This window comes from Phalacrocorax aristotelis, chromosome 2 (assembly GCF_949628215.1).
Source record: "Phalacrocorax aristotelis chromosome 2, bGulAri2.1, whole genome shotgun sequence".
Lineage (NCBI taxonomy): Eukaryota > Metazoa > Chordata > Aves > Suliformes > Phalacrocoracidae > Phalacrocorax > Phalacrocorax aristotelis.
This window is the reverse complement of record NC_134277.1, coordinates 38,011,098-38,026,118: the sequence shown is the minus strand read 5'-3', so window position 1 is coordinate 38,026,118 and position 15,021 is coordinate 38,011,098. Positions and strand designations below refer to the sequence as shown.

The 15,021-nt window shown below is 40.7% G+C and overlaps 1 protein-coding gene across 1 annotated transcript in view; it reads left to right on the top strand.

Moving 5' to 3' along the window:
* The window catches only part of JAZF1 (JAZF zinc finger 1), a 195,607-nt gene that overhangs the window by 173,019 nt on the left and 7,567 nt on the right, over positions 1-15,021 (top strand). The window contains exon 4 of the mRNA XM_075083140.1: positions 12,860-13,029. Within this exon, the coding sequence (XP_074939241.1) occupies positions 12,860-13,029 (170 nt within the window). The remainder of the gene's footprint in view (positions 1-12,859; positions 13,030-15,021) is intronic.

Genomic DNA, 15,021 nt, shown 5'->3' with positions numbered 1-15,021 from the left:
TTGCTGAGGGTCAAGAGTGAGAAGGGGAAGGTGTGCAGAAAGGAAGGGGGAGAGAGATTTTGCCTAAGAAATCTCAACAGGAGAAGTGTTTACCAACAGAACTTTTCTGTTTAAGTTATTTCATTTTTATCTTTGCTCTACCAAAGAGTATCTGGATTTTACTCCTTTGTACCATTTTGTGACATGCCATTTATTGAAATCTAGCTATGTGATTACTTGGGTACCTGCTCTGCAGTTTGGCTGGACCCTAAAAGAAGGGTAAGAATTGGCCCAGGCTTGATGTCTCTTTCTCTTACAAGGTGGGCCATGGTGTCCTTTTTTTTTTTTTTTGTCTCCTAGGCAAAACGGGAGTCTTTAAGGACTCTGCAAACACCAGCCCCCATTTGCTTTATGGGACTAGTTTGGGACTCCTCAAAGGCCACGTCTTTCATTGCGGGTGGGCCAGGTGAGAGAGAGGTGTTGGTTAAGTGTTTGCAAGGAGCATAGGGCCCCAAGTGCATGACTCCAGTTCTTTCAAAGTCCTGTAGCTTTGGGGTAAGGATCCTGGAGTGTTTCTGCAGGGCTGTGCTTAGATAAGCCAACACAACCCATGAGCATCTGTTTTCAGAGGTTTGGGATTCCCACTGATCCAAGGCTGTAACCTTGTAAAGGTGGAGCAGAATGATGGGATTCACCTGTAGCTAACCTTTTCTATGGTTTTCACAGGGACACATACCATGATAACCTCCCCTGCTCAGTCCTTTTTTTAACTCCATCCTACACTAACTTATAAGTACAAGAAGGCCTATACTATATTCACAAAATGAATTTTTTTTAAGTAATGCTTATAACAATTGAAATTACTTTTCAAGGTAAAAGGCCATTTGTAAATATATATATATATAGGAAAGTAAGATTGAGGTAAAAATATTTGATGGGGGAAAATAGGGCTGTGCTATGAGAGGAAAATGCATAAAGGCTTTTTTTTTAATCACAATTCTTCTCATAGCTTTCCTCTGCATTTTCTGTTTTTCTTCCTTTTCCTGCTTTATGGGTATATTTCCCTTATAATTCTGTTAACTTTCTTATTTACTCTCAAACTTGGCAGTAAAACTGTGTTGAGCCCAGTTTGCTGTAAAAATACATTCTGGGAAGATTGACTCAGTTGTCAGATTTTGTGCTTTCCAGTAGAACTCTGAATCTTGCCACAGGAAAAGGCACATCAAAAATTTAACATTGCATCTTACTTATCTCATCTCGCTCACTGCAGGTAGCTTTACGTGTAACCTCCTGTTTGTTGTACTTTGTCTTCCCAGCCCCTTCAGAGCGTTCTTGTTTGATACAGACGTAAATTGCACCGGCAATTGTAAAGCTACTGTGCTGTAGAATTGTATTTTAGTTGCACATACCTGTAATTAATTGTATGGGAATTTTCACAGTCCTCTCCCTAAGGAACAATTTCATCGAAAAGTAACAGAGTTGTCTAGACTATAGCAACTCATAAAATCATCACTAGTTTTGGTTTTTGAGCTACAAAGCAGCAATAGAAACATGGCTTGTAGATTTAAAGTACTTCCAAGCACAGGAACTGTTTTATAATCCCCATCGTAGTAGTCTAACCTGGCAAACCATTTTTAACAGGGTTCAGAACAGAAAATGTACAATAAGCTTAAAGTAAAGATTATCTCTGTGTTAATTTGTGATAGGGGTTTTTTTGGTGTAGAAGCGCACCCACTGTACATGGACCTTTCTTCCTCCAAATGTGTAAAAATTAAATTTTGTAGAAAGCACATTGTGCCTGCCTTTCACAGCTGGTGGCGTAACTGGTTTAGTGTAGGAATAGCTTGACACTCAAAAAGGAACTTCAGTGGTTCTGGGTTACAATGATGGCATTCATGTTTGTGTGTTTATACTACAAGGGCCAATTGGTGGAAGGATTTTTTTTTTATTTTTTTTTTTTACTATTTAGCTTTATAAGTAATCTGCTAATTACCTTGAAAATTACTACCTGAAAGCACAAATGTTTTTCAGAAAGTTGGAAACTGTAGTTAGGCACATGGAACTTTTAGGTGCTTATTTAAATCATGTCTATGTATATGCACATACATATATATTTATATATATATATATATAAAACATCACACTGCAAGATTGAATGGGATTTATTTGTACCATTGTAGTGCCTCGAAAACTGAAAAAATCGCTCTAGTGCTGTATGTCTGCATACTGAAAGCAGTTACGGTTTTCAAGGAGTTTTTACAGTGCCTGGCAGGAAAAAAAAAAAGGCATACTTATTTAGGCCAGCACTTCAGTGTGCTGAAGATGGTGAAACTTAAGCAAACGTTTGAGTTTTCCTTGCACTGTAGCCAAAGCAAATCAGAAGTAGAAAAAAGCAAGGTCTAACATACCTTTTCACACTCGAATGACTTAAAACACAGAGAGGTTTATTTCACGGGGGAAATGGTATATTATGAGTCGATGTTAGCCAGTACATGATCATCAAAATGATGTAAATTTTTAGGAAAAACAGGGTGGTTTGTACCTCTCGTGTATTACCAGGTGAGGTAAAGGCCTTGAAACGTTTGCTGACCCCGAAACTACATATTCTCTTGTCTTTTTAGCGCTTGTGGCCTGGCAGGTGAAAGACACCACCCTAATTCTTGCCTGAAGGTGAAGCCTGGTGCTTTGTCCGTGCCAGCACAGGATCCTTCTTGTAAGGTTTTTCCATATATAGTCAGACAGCATCATTCACAGCAGTTTCTCAGCACTTCTGCCTTTAATGCCAAGGGATACAAGAAGTCAAGGAGCAATGGAAAATAACAACTTGAAAAATACTTTCATTTCAACCTCAGCTCAGTGATATATCATCTGAAACAATTCACACCTGCTAACATGTTTTGTACACCTGATTGAAACAGTGATAGCCTCAAAGAAAGGTTTCTGACAGCATACCAGGCACAGTGAAGAATTTATTTTATCAGAATATTTGCTTTTAAAAAAGAGGGAGGATACATGACTCCCCACTGAATGTGTTCTTATGTTAGGGTGTTAAAAATGCATTTCTTTCTCAGAAACATGAAGTAGGATTAATTAAAAATCGTAACAGATTTTTCTGTAGGTTTTGTGCGTAGGCAGGATAACGAAAGCCTTGATTCTGGCTCAGTAATCAATAGGCATTTTAGTCCTTATTGGTAGTTCTGAGTATTGTCATTAAGGCTATCTTTCAGATTATACTGATGGAGTTTCTTAAATCTAGATGGTCAGAGCATTTAAAAGCAGGTAGACAGAAGCCTAAGTAAAGTAATAATGGTTAAGTATTATATAAGTATAATAACCTTTAACTTTAGAAGTTTTTATAAAAAGTACAATATTATATAAGAATAGTAACTTATTTAAGTACAGTAATAACATTTAAGTATATTTTCGTGCAAAATAAATCCTCCTGCCCTTCAGTGCACAGAAGTGGAGAATCTGCCATTGCCTCCCTCGTTGCTGGTCAGGGGTTTGTAACCCTCCTGGGGCTCATAAGCATGAAATTCCCTCAGCCTGAAGCTGCTGAAAGAGCGCTGAGCTGCCCCGGCTCTCTGCAGCTCCGCCTCACCCTGGTCCTCCATGGGCAGCCTGCTGCGGGATCCCTTTGGCACGATTCAGCCCGTTCACACGTGAGGGTCTAAGGTCCGGCCCAGAAGCACCCTGGAAATCCCCACGTAGCTGAATCCTGCTGAGATCAGCAGTGATGCTCGTGCAGTGAGAGCTACCTGCACAGGGATAGCAGTTCCCTGGGTCGCAGCTCGGCGCACCCTTGCTGGATTTGTGCGCTGATGAACGCAGAGCGCGCAGCCGTCGGGGTGGGTAAGGGCTGTGTGCATTAGCAGTTTTATGGCCTGTACTGTAAGTGGCTGAATAGCTTTTCTACAGCTGTAAAGCATGTTTAACCCAATGTTATAAAACACGTCTCAAATGTATTTTCATAGCTTCATAAACCGTAGTTCATTTATGTAGGTACTTTTTATTGTAATCCTTTATCTTAAACATGAAACTGTTTCCTGATACCGTTTCTATTTTTTTCTTCTTTTTTATGAAAAAAAGGGGAAAAGAAGAGAATAGAAAAACTGCCTTTTTGTTATATGCATCAGGAGAGTCCTTAAGTATGGTAATAGTGCCCTGAACTTGTATTTTTGTATTTCTAACCTCAGAATGCAGGCCTAGCAACTAAAAAGCCAAAATAACATTAATTACGGCTGCTCTTCGCTGTGGTTTTTGGAGTTTAAGTTTGGAACAGATGTTTGGGGGGAGAGGAGGAGGGAGGAAGGATGGATTGTTTCTTTTTCTCAGCCCCAACTGGTTTTAATTCTTTCTTGAACATTTTGAGAATATCTTTAAACATTTGCCAGAGTTCAGTTAACATCCTGTGACTAAAGGTGGAAAATGTCCTACTTTGTTTTCCTTCAAACATATACCTGCTCTTGCTGCTCGTGCCAAAGCCAGAGAAAGAAAGGATTCCAGCTGGCATAGGTTTTATTACTGTAACATTAATTTACAAGTTAAGCCTCAAGTTGGGAGGGGTCTGCTGGACTGATTTATTTATTTACTTTTTTTATTTTCATGATTTTAAAAAAGTGCCGTGTAAAACACTGCCATTTAATTACAGGAAAGTTAGGCTCTTTTCTGGTGAGCGTTTAACAGCTTATTCGTGTTTACATGAAGTTGTAGAGATCTAGTTTTAAAATAAGTTTAAAGTAGAGATTGTGTTCTTGGGTTTATCATGTTTTTCCTGTACTACGTATAAACAGAAGATTGTACATTATTGAAAGCCCTTTTTTGTGGAAAACAGGATTGGGAAAAAAAGTTTATATAAGAATGCAAAATAACTTCCCGAGACTATTGGCGCAGTGTGACCATAAAACCTCAACAGCACATTGTGCAGTGACATTGTAACAATTTGCTTTAGCACCTCTGCAGCCTTCTCAGAAAGTCCTGTTCTACAAAACACATGCCGTGGTATCGGTTGACTGTTTTTTTCAGAATCGGTTCTTTGCATGCATGTTTTTGTGATTAGTTGCTCTTTCGCAAGTAATTGGAAGTGGAGAAAATTTTTTTCTTGTCTAGCGTATTACATGTCCATTTTATTTGCATACGTTTGTACATTCAATAAGTTGTAACGTACCTGCTTATACAGGTGTGCAAGCTCCGTTTAGTGGATTTATTCTCTCTGGATTGGGATTTTCTGTGTTTTCGTTTTAAAGACTGGTCTTTGATATGCCAATATCAAGATACAGATACATCAAGATAGAAGGTGGCGCACAGTTGCTCCTAAGGCCAAATAGAGTCCAGCTGCTCCATCAACCCCTATATTGGCTCTGGAGGACTATTTTTTTTTAACCTGAGTGGTGAGCAGATCTCATGTGTAAAGTAGTTCCCAATTTTACTACCAGTAAATAAGAAAATCTAATACTGATGTCATACTAATAGTACTTTGAATAAAAACCTTTATGTTTATTTTGTACCTTCATCATTTTAGCTCTACCTCCAGGATTGTAGGGTGATTTCTTGTATAGGCTAGCTCAGCTGAAGTCATTCTGTACCAAAATACAGTAATATTCGCTTCTGTGTTTTCCCATATAGCATCTGAAGTGTTGGCATGCTTTGAAAAGTGGATTCAAACCTTGTAATTGAATACGTTTTCAGTCACTTAAAATTCAGCATGAGCTTACACTGAGCATTTAAATGAAAACTAAAGGTGATTTGAGATGTTGGAATTGACCTATCTACCATTTCGTTTAAAACACTAAGGTTATCCGTGGGTTGGGGGCATAACTACTTGTGGGTTCATCCTGTTGGAGGTACCACCCTGCAAAATAGCAAGGGGAGAGTAGCAAGGATCTTTTCAGACTGTCTCTGTGACTGTGCACGTTACAGTTGCCATTTCTGTGGTGACTGTGATAGAGGGTAGAGGGTGTCCAAAACATCTGCCTATACCCTTGCTTGCTTAAATGTTCCCTTCCTCAGTATAGCAGACCCTTCTGTCTGAAAGCTACTCTTCAGACGATGCAAACAAACAAGAAAAAGGTGGGGGGGTTTTGTGCAACTTTTCTCCAGTGCAATAAAGATAATGTTAAAAACCATATTGCTTTTTGCATGTGAATCCATATTCACATCATTACATGAGGTGCATTTTTGAAATTGTCTTGGTGCTTATTCACTAACCGAGCCTTGTTTCAGCCAGAGACAATAGAAAATTAGTTCTTCTGAGTAGTAATAGTTCCTAAACAGCTTGTTATTTAGCACTTGATACTTGATCTGAGCTAGGAGAGGGCTGGAAGGAAGGGTGGTTTCTCCAGAGGACATTTTTCTGGCCAAATCCTGCTCTGACTAGTGTCATGAGGAGGAGTAGGATGCTGGCAGTGGCGACGGCTGAAGCACAAGACGAGGGACGTGCTCCTGGCGCGAGCGTGTGTGAGAGCAGCCCGGCAGCGACTGCCGCAGACCACACAGCCCGCAGGACCCGCTGCGTGGGGGCTGGCAGCGGCCAGCCGGACATGCCCTGAGCCTCCCCCCACACACACTCGGCGCAAGGCCAAGTCAATAATAAGTTGTAATTGTTATTTTGATGGCTCTTTTGTGATCGTGCAGTGGGATGGAGGTCTCTGCCAGCCTTGGCAAGTGCCCATTTGACAAACCATAACCATCTCAAGCAGCTCCCTCAAGTGACAGGAGAGCTGCCAAGCATGCAGTTGGCTTTGAGAACAGATTTGCCTCTTCTCTCCCAGGAATGAGGTTCAGAGATATTTGCTGGGATAAGAGAGAAAACTTACTGCGTGTGCTTGGGCCCGTTGGCTGAAGAAAGGCTCCGGCCTTCACTGTGGTGAACCTAGTGCTTGCTTTACGTAGTTTGCTTAATCCTAACATTGGAATTGTACTTGCAATCTGCAACACCAGTGTCTGCAGTGGTGCACAGCGCTCTGTTCAAACTACTCGCGGTTTTCTTCAGTTGTATTACACATGTGTTTGCATCATCTTTGTGGACACGAATGATAAAACTAGTTTTGAAAATACAATAAATTAATCTGAATGGACCTTTCACAAAGGCTGAAAAACACTTTGTCCTCTGAGTCCCCTTCTCCCCCCACCCCCCAAAACAAGCAAGCAAAGGAAAAACCCTGGCCTAGTCTGTGTGGATGATCCAGCGTCTGAAATTTGTTGTCCGAGTTTGCAGAGGCACTGCATCATGCCACCCATACCAGCTTGCAGCCGAGAGAGTCCTGCTACAGCTTCTAGGCTAAAGACTTCCATAGCAGCCATGACTCATGTTATTTAACTGTTTTGTATTTGATTGCCCCTAGCATTTATTTCCTGTGCTTTATATAAAGGAAGAATATTTCATTTTGAATGACTTTATATGTCTTTAGATCAGCAATGAGTATCAGCTGTGGGAATGTTCTCCCTGCTGGTGAGCATGGAGGAGCCTGTGTGCATCTATGGGCACAGAGGGAAGAAGCTTGACAAATCCGTAAATGTGCTTTAGTGTTAGACCAAAATTCACATAATATTAATAATTCACTTTTTTTTATCAAGGAAGCTGTCACAGTATATGGGAATGCAAGCTTCTTAACATTAGAAGTGCTCTCATAAAACTGTTTCTATGAAGTACAAACTGCAAGTCCTGCATGGGACAAAGTGAGAAGCTGAATTTTTATGAGAGATCATTGGAATTACCATGAACTTTCAGTGACACTACCCATGTTGGTTCCCACTGTAGTAAGCTATTTGCTCATAGTTATTCACTGTATACTTAAATGTATGCTTTCTGGTCACAAAAATAATTGACAAGGATGTTTTGAGTTTGGTTTTTTTTCATGAGAGGAGAAAGAAGGACTCGTAATGTTCCTGATCAGAGGTCAAGATAGATCGTATTCATTGTAATGGCACACACAGCTTGTGCTGGTTTTCATCAGCTTTGTCTTTTTTATATTTCAAGGCAGAGTATAGAAGTCTTTAGATTTAAAAACTGACATAACTACAAACAACACCTGCAAGAACCAAGATTCGTTCAAAGTTGAGGGGAAAAAAATCCTCTGTAAATCTCATGGTGGAATGAATTCAGTCACGCAAAAGGCAGAATTTAACTTGGCTACAGTGGTGTGAATACTGAATAAACCCCAGAAACATACAAGATAAGGCTCCAGATTTTCAGCAGTGTAGCTGGGATGTTATCTGTTCCAGAATGTCAAATGATAAACTCTCTGCAAAATGTTTCTGAGCTATTTAAATTACTGATTTCATGCCCTGGAAGAAGTAGTAGATGGGCATTCAAGAGATGAGATCTTTGCTGCAGGATTAAGTGATGTTCTTGCTGATTTCGATACCAAAACTGACTGTATGAAGAGGTAAAGCAAGTCTTTATGGTGCAACTTTGCTTTTCATCATGCTACAAAGACTTCTTACCATGCAGGGAGTAATCATAATCCCTTTTCATGCATGTGTTTGCTTTCGGCAAATGAAGTGCTGTGATGCAGACAGCCTTCTTACTTGTGACGGGTTGTGTTTAAATGCAGCATAAAAATTAAAAGAGAAATAATTTGCCGGAATATTTTGTGACCCTGTACATTCTCTGTCTTTTCATAACTACTAATTTTAAGTAATACTTGGCTCTGATATAGCATACTATGCCAGCTGTGCCTAGTGGTGTTCACCTCAGGTCTGTGCTCACCTCAAGTGCATCTCCACCAGTGGAGTCCACCTTCTCTTTGAGGCCCAGTGGCATTGTCTCAGCGTGGAAAATTCCAGAAGAAAAACCCCAAAACTAGCGTTCTTTCCTTGCCCTTTGTTTTGTTTCATTTTTTGATCTGCTGGGGGCAACACAGATGAAGTGAGCCTTTTGGCAGGGCCACTGGAATGAGGAGAGGGGAAATGGCTTTGTGGGCCAGATCTGAGGGAATATTGCATGCAAGGGTGGGGGCAATATTAGGAAGATGTTACTCAGTCATTTGGACGATAAAACATTGGTTTTAGGTTAGACTGAGGTACAACTATGTAGGGTCACTGAATGAAAGCCAGATGATGAAACTGGATATGGTAAAAAGCAATGAGCTAGCTAGCAAGGAGCCTCAGAAAGCATTGCCAGAGGAGAGAGGTGGAGAAGGCAGTTTTCTTGCTATTGTAGAACAAGTATTTAGTTACAGTAATAATATTGTGTATTTGTGTATCATCTTGCTGAAAACACGTGCTTCTCTGTTACCCTTTCCTCTCTAGATATTTAGATACTTCATCTTAGAGCATTGTGTCTTGTTGACTTTTGGGAGGGTGTTTTTGCTATTCGGACTTCTGAAGCCTAATTCTGATGTTTTTCCTTTGAGTACTACACAACAAGAAATGGTAACGCCGTTAGCACACGTGCTGCAGGAGCGTCTCTGCTCGGTCCCCCAGAAGGGCAGCGTGCCCCAGCAGAGCGTCCTGTTTTCCACGTGCATGGCAACATCCACGCGGAGATCAGTGAGCCAGCTCTCTCGGAGCTCTCCTAAGAATTATTGCAAATACTTGTCCAAGTCACGCAGTTGTTACACCCTGTAACAGGGCATAGGTTAGGTGCAAAGGTGCTTAATTGTTTGGGTTTTTTTTTCCTTTTAAAAAGTAAATATTTACAATTCTTCTTGTGAAACACCAAGTTTAAAATTAAAAAAAAAAAAAAGGAAGAAAACAAGTTATATCTTGATCAAAGTGCGCTGCTGTGCACTTCCCCGTCAGCGTGCTGCTGGTACCCTGGCAAGCTGCCTGAAGGAGCCAGCGGCAGCCGGTGGCTCGGGTTGCAGTTTGTACACCTGACGTGTAGCTGAGGACCAGGGACTCCTGCTCGGCGTGGGAACGGCTTCGCAAAGCCACCGTCCTCGGCCTTACAGTACTTAATTAAAATACCTCGTCTAGGGGCTGTTTATTATGGCAGCGCCAACCTGTGTGTTGTGCTTTTTGTTTTCCCTCTCCCCCCCTCCCGCCGATGTGTTGCACGCCATCGGTGAGGCACCGCACGGGTTGCCGCTCTTAGGCACTGACAACTGAGGAAATTAAATTCTGAGGCGGAATCAGTTAAAAGCCTGGCTAAATCGGTGGTGTTTTTCTATGGCAACTGAAACAACATAATTATTTAAAGGATAAATTTTTATCGCTAATGAATTTTTTTCAAGACAGTAAGTTTTTTGCATTTTGTTTATACCTCTTACATTTTGGGATTTTTAATTTATTTTTTTAAGAGAGTACAAGCAATTGATTTCAGTAAGACACTGTTAGATAAAAGCAGTGATAGTCTGCAGTTCCAGCTTTGTATAAAAAGTAATGTGCCTTTTAGGTACTTGGCATTGTTAGTATTACTGTTTGGTGCAAGAAGGAATATATATTTATATGGTTATTCATACCTGGAAAAGCTCATCATATTTGTAAAATCCATAGTGACAAGTCTGGATTTAAAAGCTTAAGACAACAGAGCATTTGCTTATGCTGTTTAAACAACTTGTTTGACTATATGAGACAAAATCTTGCATTTCTGTTCAGGTAAGCTAATTAAAAGAAAACCGTAAGGATGGTGTGACCTCACAGGTGCTTATGCATGCATTTTGGTTTCTTCTGTCTCTCTCCTTCAATGCATCTACCTGTAAGCGAAGCATGGGCAAAAGTTGTTACAGAATTGGGTCTTACTGTACAAAGTTATTATAAAAATTAAAAGGATGCCTTGAAAGTACAGGAAAACCTATGGAAAGGCGTGATTGCAATGACTGCTGCTTCTCTGCACTGTTCTGTGTATCTTTTCCCTTATATCCCATATTACATGCTCAGTTTTATAGGGGACTGATTGTTGTTTTCTAAAATTGTGCTCCTTGTTATCACTAGTAGTAGTGATATCCTTACTAGGTGCTGTACAGTGTCAAACGATGTTTTCTTTGGAAGGACAAAATCTTATTTGGGAGGGAATCGCCCCCTCTTAAGGGAGCGTACAAGGGGGGTGATTATAATGGCAGAAATCGTTGGTATCAGTGTTTAGAACTGTGTATTTTCTCATTCTGTGAGTGCATGCATGTATTTACAATAGGGTTTTCTGTTGCATTTGCTTGAAAAAAAAACCCCACTGAGCTGAGAAGTTTGAAAGGAACAGCTTGAGGAATTCTTTCCATCAAGATACAATCAAGGGCAGGAAATCGGAGAAGCAGAGTTGTGGTTTTGCCTCCATTTTTTTATTATTTAATTAAACTATAATAACTCTTAACTTCATTTTAGGTTAACTGTTCCTAAAGTTCAGAAATATTTTAAGAGGTCAATAATGCTTTCTTTGGCTTTCGCTCATTCGGTGTGGGATAAGGAGTGGCAGTCAGCAGGGCAGAGTTTTCCAGATGTGCTGCAGAGCCTGTGTGCGTGCGCTCATGTCGACAGTTGTTGACGGTGGGAAACCATCCATCTTTCCTCATCTGCGCACCACCCTGTACGGATGAAAACCACAGGAAAGAAACGTGGATAGCCTGACATCTGTAAGCGAACTTACAGTATCTGATTAAAGCTGAGGAGCCCTGAGTACTTGCAGCTACCAGTTGACATGAGTTTTTACTCGATGATGGAGATGTGCCGAGTCTGAGTGAGAGTACTGGGGGAGGGGGAATCCAAAGGGAAAAATTTGAGATGATAGGTGTGTATTCAGTTTCTCCGGAAGGAAAAAAAGCCCAGAGACCCCATTGTACATTGCCGCATGGGTTTTCTCTGTGAGGTCGGGATGTTTCTTTTTTAAAGTGCCGTGAGGCATGTGTCTCATTTTTTTCTCGGCGCATAGAGCTGCTTAGAGGCGTGCGTTTAAAGGGCATATGAGGGAAGCAAATAGAGCCATGCAAGTGTCACATAACTGTCTTTAATAACGGGAGCTATTCCAGCGCTTGGAGCCAAATCATCTTTCAGCAGAAAGGATAAAATTTAGCAGAGCTGGGAAAGGGAAAGAAGAAAGGGGAGGGGAAACACAGCACCACCTCCTGCTGACACCACAGAAGTTTCCCTCAGCTTTCCCTCTCTCTCCCTCTGTGCATATATTTTCTTTTTAATCAGCTGGGGCTCTTCCCTCCCCTGCTTTTTTTAAATTTTATTTTTTAAACTGTGTTTTTATAGTTGGAATTCTGCTTTTCTAATTTCTCTTGTTTCACATTTAACTTCTTCAGAGAATTTCATTAATAGTTATTGCAATTAAAAATAATAAATAAACTCAGCACCAGCTGCTCAAATGGCTGTTGTAGCATATCTGGAACATAATGCGGTCTGTTCAGGGCAGCCACACAATGCAATTTATCCCCACACCTGAGGGAATGAATTTCACAACTGTAATTGCTACAATATAATTCTTATTAATGTTGTGCTATAATTCGTATTAATTCCAAAGGGCTAGTAAATGCATTAGGACTTGTCAACATATTGTTTTACACTGTTTATGATCTGTAGAATTACGCTCTTCAGTATTGTATTGCATAAAGAAAAGCCTTAAAATTAGCTTTAATTGCGGGGGGGAAAAAACCACAGTTTCTATTCGGGCACTGGGAAAGAAGGATGGATCCTGGTGTTTGAGGAGTAATGAAACTGCATTTTAAACTAAGTCCTTTCAACTTTCAGTGCCACAGAGTTAACAGTTTACGAAGATATATTAATAATGCCTGTCCTCGTTATTAGAAAAAGAACCACTGGTGTCTTTATGAAGGAATAACTATAGGAAGGAGAGGGTTATAAAATTAAACATAACTGTCTTCCAGCAAAGACAAAAATGGGGAAATTACAAGTCATTGTAACTGATGTAATAAATGCAGAATGTGTTATCTTGCGGAGCCCTTATTTATTCTTGTTTTATCTCACTACCCTGCTTTTCTAGGTAGTGAATATGATGAGGAGGAAGTAGACTATGAAGAATCAGACAGTGATGAGTCCTGGACTACAGAAAGTGCTATCAGCTCTGAAGCTATCCTTAGTTCAATGTGCATGAATGGAGGGGATGAGAAACCTTTTGCCTGTCCTGTTCCTGGATGTAAAAAAAGATATAAGGTAAGCAGTACTGCAGGCCTACCTCATTTCCTGCTGAATGTAGTGCGGAGGGCCAAAAAATGCCTCTAAAATCAGTTTGCACCTTCTTTTTTAATAGACTTTTCGCATTTATTTTTGTGGTATTGTAGCAGAGTACATATTTTATTCACTGGTTTCCTTTCAAGCACAGCCAAGGTATCAGTTTTACAAAGGGTGTAGCCTTTTGCATCCCTGTTTGTCAAGAGAGATTACATATAGTGACTCTTTTAACTAGCTTTCTATGATTTAGACAAATTAACTGCAGAATGCAGGAGGAACTACCACCCACATAATCTCTTGGGTCCCTTTCAGAGACACTAAATAAAAAGCTTCTGCCCATTAGTGCCAGCATGAATTCCTTCTGCTTAACTGCTGGAGGGACTGCCTCTCCTTTAGTGAGACTGTGCCCAGGGTACTCTTCCTGGTAAAGGTGATGTGCGGAAGGTGGTGACTAACGTTTTGCAAGTCAGAGGTCACCTCGGGAAGGCAGAGCCTCAGAGAAATTCTGGCATCGTTCTGTCCTGGGTCTGAGTCCCCGTGACCAGCCTGCACAGCCATTAGCATGTCTGGCCCCACCGTGCAGGGCTTGCATCCCTCTGCATGATGTGAGGGGAAGCAGTTCCACCCCCAGCCCCCCACCTTTTTAATTACTCTCCATCTTGAAAAGTTTTTGTCCATCTATGGGAGTGGAACATCTTTAACCTCAAACCTTGAGCTAGCCGGTGTAGAACATGCCATGATTTTGTGAGGACAGGAGTATTGCTTCGCGTGAACTGGTACAGGCACGGATGAAATTGTATTGAACAGCCTGGACTTCAGTATGCTGTTACATAGTTACTGAAATCTGGGAACAGAAATAGCATGTTGGCATAGTTCTTCTAAATCATTTTTTGACGTTTTTGCATGATGTACTGGAAAATTCAACCACTGACCTATACCCTAGAAAAAGCAGTGGTGGTTGGGTTGGTTTTATACTAGTTTTATTTTATGGCTTCTCCTTTAAATAACTGAAAAGTAGGGACTTAAAAGAGAACAGAAATATGAAAGAGAAGTATAGGAAGACCAATAACATTTGAGGTAAAACAGTCGTGACAAGAATGAATAAACTGTGCGTGAAGTTGGGTAGTAGATGAAAACGTGTTTCGGTGATGCCGCAGCTGTGCTGGATGCAGCAGCTCCCATAGCAGCAGGTCACGAGGCTGGGATTCCTGTAGAGATCAGTTAATACTGACAATACTTACTTAAAACAAGAGCAAGAAAGCAGCGTGATTGTTTCTTAGTGATTCACAAGTTGTCTTTTGCAGAGATCAGCCTTAACCATGTAATGGTTATTCTCTTCAGTTACAGGAAAAACTGAACACCTCCAGGGGCAGGGCAGAGGGAAAGTATGTTTTCAGACTGTTTGCAAGTATTACTTTGCAGATATACCCACATTAGTTAAGATTAATACTTTTCTTGTGTGTGGTAGAAGCTGTGCCAGACGAGGGGTGTAGTATAAAAGCTAAATCCCTTGCTCAGGAAGCAAACAAGCCGTGGTGATTGTTAGAAGTCACTGTGCCCACAGGGCATCTATGCATTGCAGAAAACATTCACTTAATGGCAAAGGCTAGAAGGAGAACCCTGTAATTTGCTATATCCTGTCTGTTCTCTGTTTGACTGCCAGCCTTCTGTCTTTTTATTGCCCAAATAAGCAAGCTGTTTCTGCTTGCTTCTGCTATCTCACTACCTTCATCTCAAATGCATGAGGACTGTCTAAGGGATGTCTTGTACACCGTTAATGTTAGAACAGTCAGACAGGGAACAAATTAACGACCTTCAGAGAGGCTGACAGACAGAGAGCAGCAGCAAATAAAAAGTACCGTATTTTCCTGAGAGACTCACCTCTGTTTAGTCCTGATAGGAAAACACATTTCCTTAAACTCTGCCTCACCTCATTTCTCTTTTCTGTGGGCTCTGTTTCCTCCCTTTTTTCTT